General features: G+C 56.1%; 1 protein-coding gene across 1 annotated transcript; it reads left to right on the forward strand.

Moving 5' to 3' along the window:
- The first annotated feature begins 4,049 nt into the window (after positions 1–4,049).
- Positions 4,050–11,032, forward strand: LOC131416064 (keratin, type II microfibrillar, component 7C). Its single transcript, XM_058558185.1, has 9 exons — positions 4,050–4,433; positions 6,273–6,481; positions 7,484–7,544; positions 7,671–7,766; positions 8,342–8,506; positions 8,772–8,897; positions 9,138–9,358; positions 10,055–10,086; positions 10,569–11,032. The coding sequence occupies exons 1-9, from the start codon at positions 4,050–4,052 to the stop codon at positions 10,748–10,750; spliced, it is 1,476 nt and encodes a 491-aa protein (XP_058414168.1). The 3' UTR covers positions 10,751–11,032.
- The last annotated feature ends 2,956 nt before the right edge of the window (positions 11,033–13,988 follow it).

Raw genomic sequence — 13,988 nt, forward strand, 5'->3', positions numbered from 1 at the left:
AGCTGATCCCATTGTCTACAAATAACATCAGTTCTCTCTCTTCTGATCTTACACATATTTCTTTTCTTGGCCGGGAGTTCCAGGGTGCTAAGCATGTTAAGTGTCCTCATCTTGCTCCCGTCTTCACTGGAATGTGCCCAAGCTCATCCTTTAGGTACGACGCCCTCTAAGCTCCACCAGTGCGCGTCCACTTCCCTTTGAATAGTCCTGTGCTTTTCTGCCATTCTCCACTGGGCGTGGCCTCCGTTCTTCCGACTTTCCCAGCCCTTCCCATCCTTCAAAGCCTAGTTCAAGTTGACCTTTCGCACAAAGGCTCCCTGGTTGCACCAGCTCACAGTGAGCTCCTGCCGAGCCCCTGAGCCGAGACATACTCTGTCAGTCAACCGATGATCAGTCATGAACTGCCTTGGGAATCCACTGCATCTTCTGTCCATCTAACTTGTGCCTATTTACAAATCTTGCCGACTACGCAGTCAGCTCCTTGAGGACAGGGACAAGTGCTAAATTCCTCCTCGTCCCCTGCAGTGCACAGTACTTGTTTAATAAGAAGGTGTGGAGTATGTGAAGGTGCCGCGTCTCACCAGCTCCAGCCCATGGGCCTGGGTTGTTGTGAGTTCAAGGCCAGAAGGCAAAACTGGAGGCAGCCAGGTTGGAGAACAAGACAGGGAAGGCCCAGGGGCCCTGTCCCGGGCAGGAGTGCACGCACACTCAGCCTTCAGTGTCTTCCACACGCACCACCTCCCTGCATCTTCTTCATCTTCCCAGAGGCCCCAGGGCTGAGACTCTCCTTCATTTTACAGAAATGAGGCGCACAGAGACGAGCTAACTTGTCACACAGCTCGGAAGAGTCAGAAGAGGGATTTGCATCCACATTTCCTGACTCCCAAATCCTACTACTTCACTGCAGCACGCTCCCCCAAAATACCACTTCTGCGGCCAGACAGGCAACAGACAGGCACCTCTGGGACCAGGACGGTCCCCTTGGACCCAGCAATTCCACCTCTAGGAATGTACCTTAAAGAAATTAGTGAGATGTGCATGAAGATGTACTTATGAATGTTCATCGTAGAGTTGTTTACCAAAAATATACTAAGGGGGGACAAAAAATTAGAAGGCCCATGGATATTAAAGCAAGAAGAAACGACAAAAGTCAGAGCATCGGTGGGTCAGAAGCCAGGCAGACAGGCAGGTGGCCGCCCGAAAACCACACAGCAATGAATGAGGCTAGGTGGTGGTCGCAATCCCAAGGGGACAGGCAGGAATCAGAGGACCACACGACAGGACAAGCGGTCATTCCGGGCAGCAGGGACGAGTCAGCCCCAGACCCACCTAGGCCAGCTGGGCACAGGGCCGGCCCAGGTCAAGGCCTTGGCGACTGAGCCAGCCTGGGGCTCAGCCAGAGCCTTTACAGCACTTGGTCCAGGCGGGAACCCATCCAGCCTGGAGCCCGCGTGGAGGGAAGCAGCCTGTCGGCTGCTGCGGCCCTTTGTCAGCTTCCTTCTGTGTAAGTCTGTTTCAAGTGATTCCCCCGGTCTGCGATTCCCTATGTTCTGGGCCATTTACAAACACGTGCTCTGAGTAAGACTCCCTGAGGTGGCCACAATCACCTTGTAAAGCCACTGGGCTGATTCTGCTCATGCAAGGATAGCACCTCCCAGCCCAGGCACAGCAAGGTATGGGTTGCATTCAGAATCTACAGGGAAGGAAACTGGGCAAACGTGATTTGTCCTGGTATGCTGGTACGTGGCAATGCTGGGCTTCAAACCAGGTGTTTTCATCTCCAGAGTCCACTCCACCAACATCTCCAATAAGGACAGGAGCCTGGACACACTCCTGGCTCCCCCAACCCAAGGAGGTGGGTGCGTCTACACTGAGACACCTAGTGAAGAGTCCAGCTAGATCCAGAGCCCGCTGGGTTGAGACAGATGAGCAGGGTCAGAGGACGGAGCTGCAATTACCAGCATGGTGACAGGAAAATGCTTCATGGACGATTCGCCACCTTGCATCCGTCAGCATTTTGTCAAGAAATAAATCTCACATAATCATTGGACGTCATTGAGAACCTTCCAGGTGCCCATCAGGTCCAGCTGAGATGAGAGGAGAGAACAACCTGGTTCTTTCTTGGATGTCTGGCAGATGTTTGACCCAGCAAAGGCTTAGTGTGAAAGTACTGACTAGCCATGTTTCCCACGGACGTGACCCAAAATCTCACCAGCAGTTCAGCTGGAATCAGCCACCCCCAGGCCCCGAGGCCTTGCCTCCTTGTGTCTCGCACACCAGAAGCCCCTATCCCAGAGCCCACACCCCCAGAGTTCCCACCCCGGACACAAGAGTCTAAGGATTTTTTAGGATCCATATAGACATTGCTCAGCCCCCTGACAGATTTCCACAGCACCATCACCTGCCCTCCCAGAAAAGACAGGCCCTCCCCTCCCTCTGGGATATAACTGGCCCACTCAGCCTGAGAGGGAGCAGCGAGGGCAAAAGGTGAGGCCCTGGGAGGATGCATGGAAGGCTAATTTTAGCCCAGACTGGCAGCATTTGGTTGTGGCTGGTCAGGAAACAGGTCCATCAGAGGAGTCATCCTCAGGTACAAAGGCAGTCAAGAGACATGCGCTTGGAAGAGTTTATGGGCTCCAATGCTTGGCTGAGGGGAGCCTCCTGGCTCGGTCCCACTGTCCACCCATCAAAGCCATCTCGTGCCCTAGTCCAAAGTGATGAGAGGGCAAATTAAGGGAGCTTGGCTTTGGGGACAGCCACATGAGCCCCTACCTCCTCTCACCCTGTGGGTCCTCCGAGGGGAAGAAGCGACGCCACTTCAGGACCCTGGTGAGCTCCCCTCAACTCCAGCATGTTTCATCCCTCCTGGTGTACACACCAATACTCATTGTCCAACGACTCTGCTGGGAACCCAAAAAACTCCCACACCCCCACATCAGACCCCAACTCAGCCTGGGCATCACTGGGCCTTCCCTCCACCTGCGGCTTCTCCCCTTCCCCACTGGCCAAATGTTGGCTCCCCCATGTGCACCCTCTCCTACCTCCAAACACCTGGGGTCTCTGCTGGATTTCCAGAACCTAGCAAGTGTCTAGTGCAGAGTTGCCACTCAATAAGCATTTACTGAATGAAGGAGAGAATGAGTGATTCCACAGTCTAGTCTCCAAATCAGAGCTAGATTCCTGTCTCGTCTCCTCCCAACCCTATCCCCACCACACCCCAGGCCTCTTTAAAACCCCCTCCCTGATTAATCCCTGGAGCTCTGGGGTACTCCACCCTCCCACTCCTGTCCCCTATTCCACAAGCAATGATGCCCAGAACTCTGAAGAACAACCCTGATTCTCTCCTGAGCTCTCTAATTCAGTTTCTCCCATGTCCCTGTTGGTGTTCCATGGCTTCGGTATTTCTATAGACCGTGCTCCCTCCTAGTCTCTACCCTACCCCATCCCTGACTAGGATCTGGGTAGGAACAGGTAAGGAGAGGCTGATATTGACAACGAAGAAAGGGACATGCTCTAGAAAGACAGAGGAAGGCAAAGACGCCTAGAACAGGAGGCTGTTTGGGACACAGCCCCCTCCTTGGGACAAGCCAGCCACTTCACCCCGAGGCCAGGTCATAGGTCCAGGGCACATAGCCCAGGTGTGCCCCTGGGATTCGGGGGGCAGGCTCTACCCAAGGTCGCTGCACCCATTGCCTGCACTCAGAGCATGGAGTCCAACTGATGCTTCTAGAAGCCCTTCGCCCTTCCCCACTTCCAGCAGCAATGGGAGGGGGAGAGGCAGGGAGGAAGCTTGTAAAGGGCTTTGAAGATGAAACAGGCCTGTGGCCAAGGACTGTTGACACAGCGACACTGAAGAGGCAATTGTGTTGGCTCTTAGGAGGCCGGGGTGATGCCAAGCCAATAAAATGCGGCTATTGTCTCTCTGCTGCCCCTTTTAACGCCACCTGCCCCTGGTGCATAAAAGGGCCGGCCACAGCCCAGGGACCACAGGGTTTGGGCTCCGTCCTCTGCCAGTTTCTCCACCGTTCAGACACCTCCCTTCCTCCATCATGACCTGTGGCTTCAGCTCCGTGGGCTGTGGATTCAGCCCCAGGACTTTCAGCTGCGCGTCGGCCTGCGGGCCCCCGCCCAGCCGCTGCTGCATCACGGCCGCCCCCTACCGCGGTGTCTCCTGCTACCGCGGCCTCTCCGGGGGCTTCGGCAGCCGCAGCCTCTACGGGGGCTTCCGCGCCGGCTCCTGCGGCCGCAGCTTCGGATACCGCTCCGGCGGCATCTGCGGCCCCAGCGCGCCCTGCATCACCACCGTGTCGGTCAACGAGAGCCTCCTGGCGCCCCTCAACCTGGAGATGGACCCCAATGCGCAGTGCGTGAAGCACGAGGAGAAGGAGCAGATCAAGAGCCTCAACAACAGGTTCGCTGCCTTCATCGACAAGGTGGGTGTCCTTGATCACGCCTTTCCTGAGCCTTCAGTTCCTGGGCTAGGCACTGAAGGGGTAGTCAGGGGAAGGAGGGGTGGGGTCCAGGTGAGTTCCCAGTCTGATGGAGGAGATGGACACACACCCAGGGCACAGACAGACAGAGACATGCGTATAGGGAAGGGGCTCCTAATCTGATAGCACTGTTACTATACACGACCTCTGTCCAGACAGGCAGGGTCCCCACGGACAAAGGGGATGTCCTTGATCACACCCTTCCTGAACTCAACCCATGCTCAGGACTTAGGCTGGGCACAGAGAGTGGAGCCAAAGGTGGGCACTTACCCAAAGAAGCTCCCAGTCCAAAGGGAGAGGTAGTCATACCTCTAGGACACAGAAAGACAAGAATAGGATCAGAAGCTGCCAGTCTGATGGGGGAGACAAACTGAAAACACACAAGCAGAACTAGGGGCAGAACCTTTAGTGCCGAGAGATTACATCTCCTTGTGAGCAAAGGGCTGCTGTGTGGGTGTTCAATGCATTTAAAGCCAAATGATGGCAAGGAGGTGCTCCCTATGTCAAAGGCAGAGCTAGTGACTGTGATCCTGGAAGACGGCCTGGAAGGAATCTCGCGGATCGCACAGAGCAGTTTCTATACCACGTGGTTACTTGGCTGCTGAGCAGGGGCCAGAGTGGTTTGTTTAAGCCACTGTGCCTGGGGCTCGGGATCCAGGAGTGGGCAATAGACACCGTCCTCACTCTCCTGGGTCTTACGGGGAGGCAGGCAGTACGCGGTCGAGATGCAGTTGAACCCATCTGCAGATGTCAGTGTTCAGCTTGAGTCTGCAGCCGTCTTCTCCACCAAATCCAGGCAACCACCATGTGGTGGTGGTTCGAGAAGTCAGGGGGAGAAGGCTCCCACTAGGAAGCAGTTCCGAGGCCGGGAGAGCACTCCAGAGCCAACCTCAGGAGAAGCCACACTAGAGAGATACCCACCAGGAAGGAGCAAAAAACTCTGGAACTCCTAACAGCATGAGAGACCAAAGATAGCATAAGAAAGGACTTACCAGGGATGTGGAAAAGTTATTAGACAAAAAGACCTCAGTGGGCAGGTGGGCCAACCTCGTGGCAGGAAGGTAGATGTGAACTTCCTTGGGCCCACTAGTCTATAATCACTACAGTAAAAGAAGCAGCCCCTGCAGGGCAGAAGATCAGAGTCTGAGTTCTTCCTCCGCCCTTGTGAGATCTCAGGCAGTCAGGAACCTCCCTGGGCCTTCAATTTCTCCTCTGTGAGATGAAGGGGTCGGAACACAGAACACCCTGTGCTAATACCCCAGGTGACTATCATTCTAATGGCATTGTTGTTGCAGGGTTTCAATAATTGGCACGTACTTTATTTTTCAACTTTTACAGTCTGCCTTTCTAAAAGGTCAACCTGTTCATTTGCGCTCTGACAGTCACACCTGACAGTCTCGTAGCTGATCAGCGTGCAGGAGCCCTTCCGTACCAGGGCCCGTTAAGCCCTCACAGCCAGGCGAGCACTCTGCAGAGGATTTAAGTGCTGTGCCCAAGGACACATTATTATTAATAAGCAGTGGCAGAGTCTGGGCTCAACATGGTTTAGCGCTTTCCATAACACCAGGTAAATCACCTTAGAAGAGACTCAAGTTAGCTCTCAGGAAGGACTTCCAGGTGGTGAGCTGATTAAGCCCCCGTGTGGTTTTGAGAGAGATGACATAAGCCCTGCCAGGAAGGACTTGGTCAGACAGTAGGGGGCCGGCCAGTCCTGAGCTGAGAACCCCTCTTGCCCTCTGATCCTGCAAGAAGGGATTCTCAGGCTCTGCCTCTGGGGGGCAGGTGCGCTTCCTGGAGCAGCAGAACAAGCTGCTGGAGACCAAGCTGCAGTTCTACCAGAACCGCAAGTGCTGCGACAGCAACCTGGAGCCGCTGTTCAGTGGCTACATCGAGACGCTGCGGCGGGAGGCCGAGTGTGTGGAGGCCGACAGCGGGAGGCTGGCCTCGGAGCTCAACCACGTGCAGGAGGTGCTGGAGGGCTACAAGAAGAGGTGAGCACAGGAAGGGGCTGGCCTGGGAGAGGGCTTGAAGGCAGCTCCCGGCACAGGGGAGTGTCCGGCTCTGTGGCCAGGTCTCTGCCTGGGGATAAGAGGGAATCTGCACTCTCTGCCCCTCCTCCAGGCACCCGGGTCTGTGGGTGCATCCCGGCCCCTGGCGGATGGAGCTCACCTTGTCTTCCCACCAGCAGGTCAAGGAAATGCTGTTCTCTCCCTTTCTCCATCCACCAGACCCTTCTCTTAGGCCCCCAGAAAAATTCATATTCTCTGGTCCCTGGGTCTAGCCCTCAAAGCCCTGGACATTCTTCTGAAATTTACTCCTTTCTCAACTAACACTTTCTGGGCAGCTACCAGCTGCCCACCAGACACAGGGCTGGATGCTAGTGATCCAGGGGCAAGCGGTGGACATAGTCCCTGCTCTTGTGGGGCTTCTAGGCCGCTGGGAGGCTGGCGTGGCACTGTCACAGGCATAGACCTTCAGTTACAAAGTGTGACACGTGACGGGAGGGTGCACGCTGGGTCCTCTAACGGACTCTGGTTCCGAGGGGTCAGCTTCCTTCAGGAGTGCTCTCAGCCACAGAGCAGGGGGGAGGGACAGACTGGCCTCCTCTTGGCTGTGCCCAGGAGGGGAATGACAGACAGGGGTCCCACTAGCTGTACCAAAGCCAGGGCCAAGGGGAGGGGTCAGCAGAAAGGAAAATGGAGACCTGGGTGAGAAACACAGCCACTGCCCACACCCCATCCACGCACACACAGCTTCCAGACCCTGCCCTCCTGCCCCCCTGAAAAGTTGAGCTGATGAGAGAGTGGGGGCTTCAGCTCTCCAGTGTGTCACAGTAGGCTTGGACCCGCAGCCTGATTTCTTCATGGTCCCGCCCCGTTTCTTAGAGGCAGGGGGCAAGCAGGGGGAGGACTAGGAACTAGGCTTGTTTGCATGTGTGCTTCATGGCCAAGTCGAGAGCTGCTCAGACCATCCTGTTCTCATGCCCTACTCAGATATGAAGAGGAAGTCACACTTCGGACCACAGCGGAGAACGAGTTTGTGGCTCTAAAGAAGGTGAGTGACTGAGCCAGGTCCAGCCCTGAGTCCCCGGCAACCCCATCCTCTCTGCCCTGCCGCAGGGTGGCCAGGCCCTCAGCGCCCCGAGGGGAGCTGGCCTCACGACCCCTGAACCCCCCACAGGACATGGACTGCGCCTACCTCCGCAAGTCGGATCTGGAGGCCAATGCAGAGGTGCTGACCCAGGAGGTCGACTTCCTGCGGCGACTCTATGAGGAGGTGAGGGGGCTCTCAGCCGTGGCGGGCATCCCCGACCCCTTGCCCAGCCCCCCAAAGGCCTACTGACGTGAGAACACAGGCCACGGCTAGAGGGCTAGAGGGGATCAAGGGTGGGGAGGAAGGGAGGCAGAGGAATGGAGAACCAAAAACGGACAGGATTAGTAGGGGGCAGGAGAGTGTGGTCTCAAGGATGACCGCACCGTGTCAAACCCGTTTTCTCCGGCCACCAATAGCCTTCCTTCACGTGCTCGGTCCGGGAGAATGGGAAACAGCACGACACAGGGCCTGGGCCCCTAGGATGGGTGGCAGCATGCTGGCTGGAGGGAAGCAAGCCAGGTTCACATGGGCCTGAATCATCCCAGAAGCCAGCATTTGAGAAGTAGTGCTATTTTCCTCTAAAAGGGATTTCTTATCTGTACAGAAAGTTATGTAATTTCATCAGAGGCTCTTCTGCTCCAAGCGTGAGACGTTGGCTCCAGATGGGCCAAACAGATTATAGGCATCAGCATCAGGCGGGTGAGGAAAAGCCCAGGTAACTTGGTTGTTCTGCCTCTTCCCCAACCCCATCCCCTCAGGAGATCCATGTTCTCCAAGCCAACATCTCGGACACCTCGGTCATCGTCAAGATGGACAACAGCCGGGACCTGAACCTGGACAGCATTGTGGCTGAGATCAAGGCTCAGTATGACGACATGGCCAGCCGCAGCCGGGCCGAGGCTGAGAGCTGGTACCGCACCAAGGTGAGTGGCACAGGACACCTGCCACCTAGACATGGCAGTGGGAGGGATGCGAGGTATATATTAGCAAGGCTTCTTTTGTCAGGGGATTCTGATCTTTAGGGATGGTAAGAGAAGGGCAGAGAGCTCTCAGGTTGGGGTGGCTGGGCAGGGCTGACATGTGTGGTTGCACACGCTGAGCACTGTACAACCTGCACTATCATCTGTGGTGTCCTGATGGGCGGGATGTCCCATCCTGAGCCTCAGGAACCTCTCTGCTTCCCCCCAGTGTGAGGAGATAAAGGCCACGGTGGTCCGGCACGGGGAGACCCTGCGCCGCACCAAGGAGGAGATCAACGAGCTGAACCACCTGATCCAGAGGCTGACTGCCGAGATCGAGAATGCCAAGTGCCAGGTAATGGTCGTTTGGGGCCCACCCAGGGTGTGTGAGCCCAGTGTGGATCTCAGCACTCATCCTCCAGCCCGTGTGCATGACTAGAGTCCCTGCTTGTGGTCGCTCAGGGAGACCCAGGTGATGAGGGCGAGAGGCCTGTTCCTGGGTGTTCCTAGCTGGGCAGGAGGACTGGACATGTGCAGGAAATGGACAGAGAGACCCAGGGACCCTGACCCACCTCATTCTCTTCTGGGTCCCCAGAACTCCAAGCTGGAGGCTGCCGTGGCCAAGGCCGAGCAGCAGGGCGAGGCGGCCCTCAACGACGCCCGCTGCAAGCTGGCCGGGCTGGAGGAGGCCCTGCAGAAGGCCAAGCAGGACATGGCCTGCCTGCTGAGGGAGTACCAGGAGGTGCTGAACTCCAAGCTGGGCCTGGACATCGAGATCGCCACCTACAGGCGCCTGCTGGAGGGCGAGGAACAGAGGTGGGGCCCGACCCAGTTGCCCCAAGAATCGCACTTGCATAGATCCGCCCCCCTTTGATTCCTGCATATTCCAGTCTCAGTCCCAAGAACTAGTCCAAGCTACACTGTGGGGTCTTTGAATCCTGGATCTCGAAGGACTGGAACTTGGGCATGGCAGACAGAGAAAACACAAAGGCCAGTGCCACCGTGATGTCTAGAGCACCAGAGAGCCCAGGGTCCGGCTGGGACTAGAACTTAGGCACCCTGCCTCTCCATTTAGAACATCCTCAAGTTATTCCACCCTCAACTCTTCCAAGATCCACTCCCTGCCTGGTTTCTAGGAGGTCATCCTGTCCTAGGGTGGAGTCGCTGGCCAAACTCTGACTCTGGCCTCATGTGACTGCCCAAGAGAATCTTCCCCTTCCTAAAGCTGAGCCCATCCTGGTATGCCAGATATGGTTGTTCAGGGTGTGCACTGCACAGAGGCAGCCAGCTGAGGGGCAAGTGAGAGCTGAAGTCCAGCCCAGACTCTGCTTGCCAAATAGCATGGCCTGGCATGGCTGCAACTGCCAGAAAGGCACTTTTTAAAAGTTACACAAGGGCATAAATATAGGCCAGAAATAGCCCTGAGATGACCCATTCCAGCACGTAGGGGAAATTTGAGGATCTCCGTCTGACCTCTTTTCTCTTCCCCTTTCTCACCATTTCCCCACTCAGGCTCTGTGAAGGTGTTGGAGCTGTGAATGTCTGTAAGTATCTTGAGCCCTGAAAAAAAAATTTTAGGTTGGGCAACATGAATTTCCTGGCTGTGAGTGTATAGTGTTTCCAATAATTCCCCCAGTAAATGGGAGTAGGTTGGTCATGCAGCAGGAGAGACTAAGGTTAGCTTGCAGGAAGAACCTCACAGCATGAATGGGGTTGGGAGGGGAAAGAATATATGTCACCACAGGAAGGAACCTCTAAGATGTCAGTACGATCCCCAGCTTGTATAGGTGAGGAGGCGAGGCCCAAAGAGAGGAGGGGACTTGCCCAAGGTCACAAAGCAGACCTAGGGCCAGAACCCAGGGCTCCTGGGCTCCCAGGATAAGGTTCCTTCCAAGCCTTCAGAACTAGAACTGGAGGACTTTAGTGTCCTTCCCTGGAGGGCTGGACAGATCAGAGAAGCCAAAAGAAGGCAGTCAAATGAGGCAGCCGCCAGCCAGACCTCCCTACCCTGCCCTTGTTCCCGCAGGCGTCAGCAGCTCCCGGGGCGGGATCATCTGCGGGGACCTCTGCGTGTCCGGCTCCCGGCCGGTGGCGGGCAGCGTCTGCAGCGCCCCCTGTGGCGGGAACCTGGTGGTGAGCACCGGCCTGTGCGCCCCCTGCAGCCAGCTCAACACCACCACCGGTTCCTGTGGCCTGGGGAGGTGTTAGGTGGCCCCAAGACAGAGCCAGAGAAGCCCCTTCTCTCCGCCAGACGTGTCACTGCCCCACCCCCAGCTGAGAACAACAGCGCCTCCGTGGCCTTTCCCCCGTGTTCTGAGAATACACCACGCGGCTCATTCCCAACAGCTGCTCCTCTGCTCACCACATCCTAGTGGACGGGGCGCGGCCTGGGAATGGACCCCTCCCTCCCGCTGTCTTGGCTTCTGGCCCCTCCCAGGGAGAGGCGCTCTCCCTCCCTGGAGGAGCGCGGCTGGCTGCTCCCCTGCCTCTCTGGCCTCTTGTCTCTCATTTGTCCAATAAACTGGGGGATCCACTTTCTGTGCTGTGATGTCTGGCTTTCTCGGAATGAGCCCATGTCCACCAAGTGGTGAGGACCCCAGCCCAGCGAGATGGCCTGAGGATGGGGGTTGTTCTGGCCTGTCCTCAACCTGGACGTGTGCAGGGCCTGTCCCCAAATAGTACCATCCTCCCCCGGCCAGGCACTGCTGACCCTGCTCACAGCACCTTCCACTTAAGTCACCCCTGTCAGTCTGGGTGGTTTGGGGCTTGTTCCTCCGACTGATTCTAGCGGGAACCAGAGGAGGCCATGGGATCTGCTGGAAGGCTCTGTGTGTGTATTGGGGGGGGGCCCTTGACACCCACCCCTTGCCCATCCGTCTCCCCCATACATGCACCTCTTTCACACCTGGGACAGACTCCTCAAAAACCCTGTGGCTGGTAAGAGGATACCATCTTCTCACTTTCTCGACTCCCCCACTCACTGCCCTCATCCCCACACACCTCAGAGCTTCAATCCCAAGGCCAAGATGGCTCCTCTGCTCCCTGCATGGCCTGATCTCTCCTGTCCTCTGTTCAGGAAGAACCTGGGAGCTCTTGGGAGGAAGACCTTGAGAAGCCCCTGACCCCATTCTGGAAGAGCCAGGCCTGGAATAGCCTCCTCGGGCCCAGCCCACCTCCTATGCAGTCCACTTCCTCCTCACTGGCCCTCTTCTTTCTGCCCTTTGCCCCAGGCCTACCCCAGGCCTGGTCTTGGTCCTGAACTTTCCCACCGTCTCTCCACACTGTCCTGGGGGGCCCAAAACTGAACACAAACCCAGGATCATTTACCCGATGCACAGCAAAGCCGATCATGGAAAATGTCAGGCTTGTAGCCAGGAAAGAGGTTTATTATCGAAAGGCAGCCAGACGAGGAGATGGGAGCTAAAACTCAATCCACCTCCCCGAAGGAAAAAAGTTGGGATTTTTATCTAGGGTTTTTGGTAGGAGAGTAAGTAGGAGGGCATTGGGGGCTGAAGTTTTAGGAGTCCTCTGCACAGGTGCGACTGTCTCCATATTTCCTCACGGAGACACGTGTGTGAATTCTAGGGGCTCTATGTGTTGCACGTGGTGGATTTTTAGTATGTGACACCTAAAGTTTACAATGGGTCATTTTAGCTTCTCAGTGCACCTGTGCAATATTTAGCCAGGCAGGGGCTGTCAGCAAGCTGCTCTTTTATGGGCAGTCCTCCTGCTCTTCTGCAAAACAAGCTCAGAAACTTCGGTTACTCTGTTTCCTGTGCCAGCCTTGTGAGAGGGAGGCCCGGTTTCACTCTAACCCAGGGAAAATTTTAACTCATTTGTTCTTGGTTTCAGGCCCACCCGCTTCCCGCACTCCCTCCTGGAATCTCCAGGGCCCTCTCTGCTCCTCACTCAAGCCCCCTCTGCTCGCTGTCACCAGCTCTCCCTCCCCCTTCCTGAGCCCCGAGTCGCTGGCCTTTCACTTTCTTTTGGGGTGGGCCAGGCTCTCAGCTCCTCCCGGGCAGTCCTGTTCCCTGGCTCACATCCCTCACGTCCCTCCTACAGATAACCTTGGCCTGGAACGTTAAAGTGCCTCAGGGACCTTCTCTCCCCTCTCTGTGCACCCCCTTGGGCAATCACATCAGCCTCTTGCCTTCAGTGACCACTACATTAGTGTCTTCCCTGGTTAGAATCCTCCCACTGTGCCTCAGAGGCCCGAGGACTCTCCTGCCTGCCCTCACCCCTCAGCTTCAGACTCACCTGCCCCCATCCCTACAAGGCATGTCCACTGGCAGTCCTGGAGACCCTTCCAGACCTTCAGATCTTCCAGACCCAACAGACATTCAACCTGAACTCACTCTGTCCCACCCTCTCCCTCGGAGTCTCCTCCTGTCTCCCCATCAGGATCATCAATGCAGCTGCCCAAACTTGAGCCCCATGCTCTCGCCCCCAAAACTGATGAACCCCAGCTCTCCTTCTCTGCCTCCTAAGCCCCTCTGATCCTTTTCTTTCCCCTCCGTTGCTACACCCCACACTCTGGCCCCCACCATCTTGGTTGGAGTCCTGCTCTCCTCCCCTCCAACCCACACTATGCAGCAGTCAGGATCTTTATCAAACTCAAGTCTGACCCTGAAGTGGGTCTCCACTGCCCCCAGGCTCTGGAACCTACACACTCGGCTCCAACTAATCTCTCAGAGCCTCTCAGCACTCCCCATCGCCCGCCACCCTCCTCCCCCACTCTGGCTCAAGGTGCCCTGGACACCTGTCAAATGAGGGCTGGACCAGAGACTGCAAGGGCCTTTTCAGTCCTGACCTTCTTGGCAGGGACTCTGAGCTCTGTTTTGGGATTCTAACGCTCCCTTCACAGGGACTTAAGGAGGGTGTGTAAGGGCTGCCAGCCTTGGGAGCTCATCAGGTGCCAGCTGGGGGAGCCCAGGGAGGCTCCACGCCTCTGGAGGTAATGCATCTTCCTTCCACCCCACCAGCCCAAGGGACCCGGCAGGACTGGTGTTGCATACTCTCCAACTGTTAGACCTTCCCGTCTAGACCCTGAGCCCCACCTCCTCTGCCACCACTGCCACCTCTCCGCCAAGGAGCGGTGCAGCCACAAAGAGGCCTGGGCCTTGGTGCTGGGAGGAAAGAAGAAGCATGGCTGGAGGATCATTAACCGGGAAAGCTGTGTATCTCTGAAGGAAGTAATATTGAAGCTGAGACCTAAAGGAAGATTAGGAGTCCATTTATTCAATCAACACATAATTATTGAGCACTTAATATACCAAGTAGAGTTATAAAAAGCTTGGGTTCATATAAGTGAAGAAAATAGTCAAAGATGCCTATCTTCCATGAAGCTCACATTTTACAGCAAAAAGTAAACATAAGCAAGGAATTAACCAGGAGGAAGAGATGTGTTCCAGACATGGGGATAGCATATGAGGAGGCAAGGATGGAA

Source organism: Diceros bicornis, chromosome 17 (assembly GCF_020826845.1).
Source record: "Diceros bicornis minor isolate mBicDic1 chromosome 17, mDicBic1.mat.cur, whole genome shotgun sequence".
Classification (NCBI taxonomy): Eukaryota; Metazoa; Chordata; class Mammalia; order Perissodactyla; family Rhinocerotidae; genus Diceros; species Diceros bicornis.

Bases quoted from the DNA above. Each gene is read 5' to 3' on its own strand.
- LOC131416064 (XM_058558185.1), top strand. From the start codon at position 4,050: ATGACCTGTGGCTTCAGCTCCGTGGGCTGTGGATTCAGCCCCAGGACT. The intron at 7,545-7,670 runs GTGAGTGACTGA...AACCCCCCACAG, and splicing joins AGTTTGTGGCTCTAAAGAAG to GACATGGACTGCGCCTACCT. The intron at 10,087-10,568 runs GTAAGTATCTTG...TTGTTCCCGCAG, and splicing joins TGTTGGAGCTGTGAATGTCT to GCGTCAGCAGCTCCCGGGGC.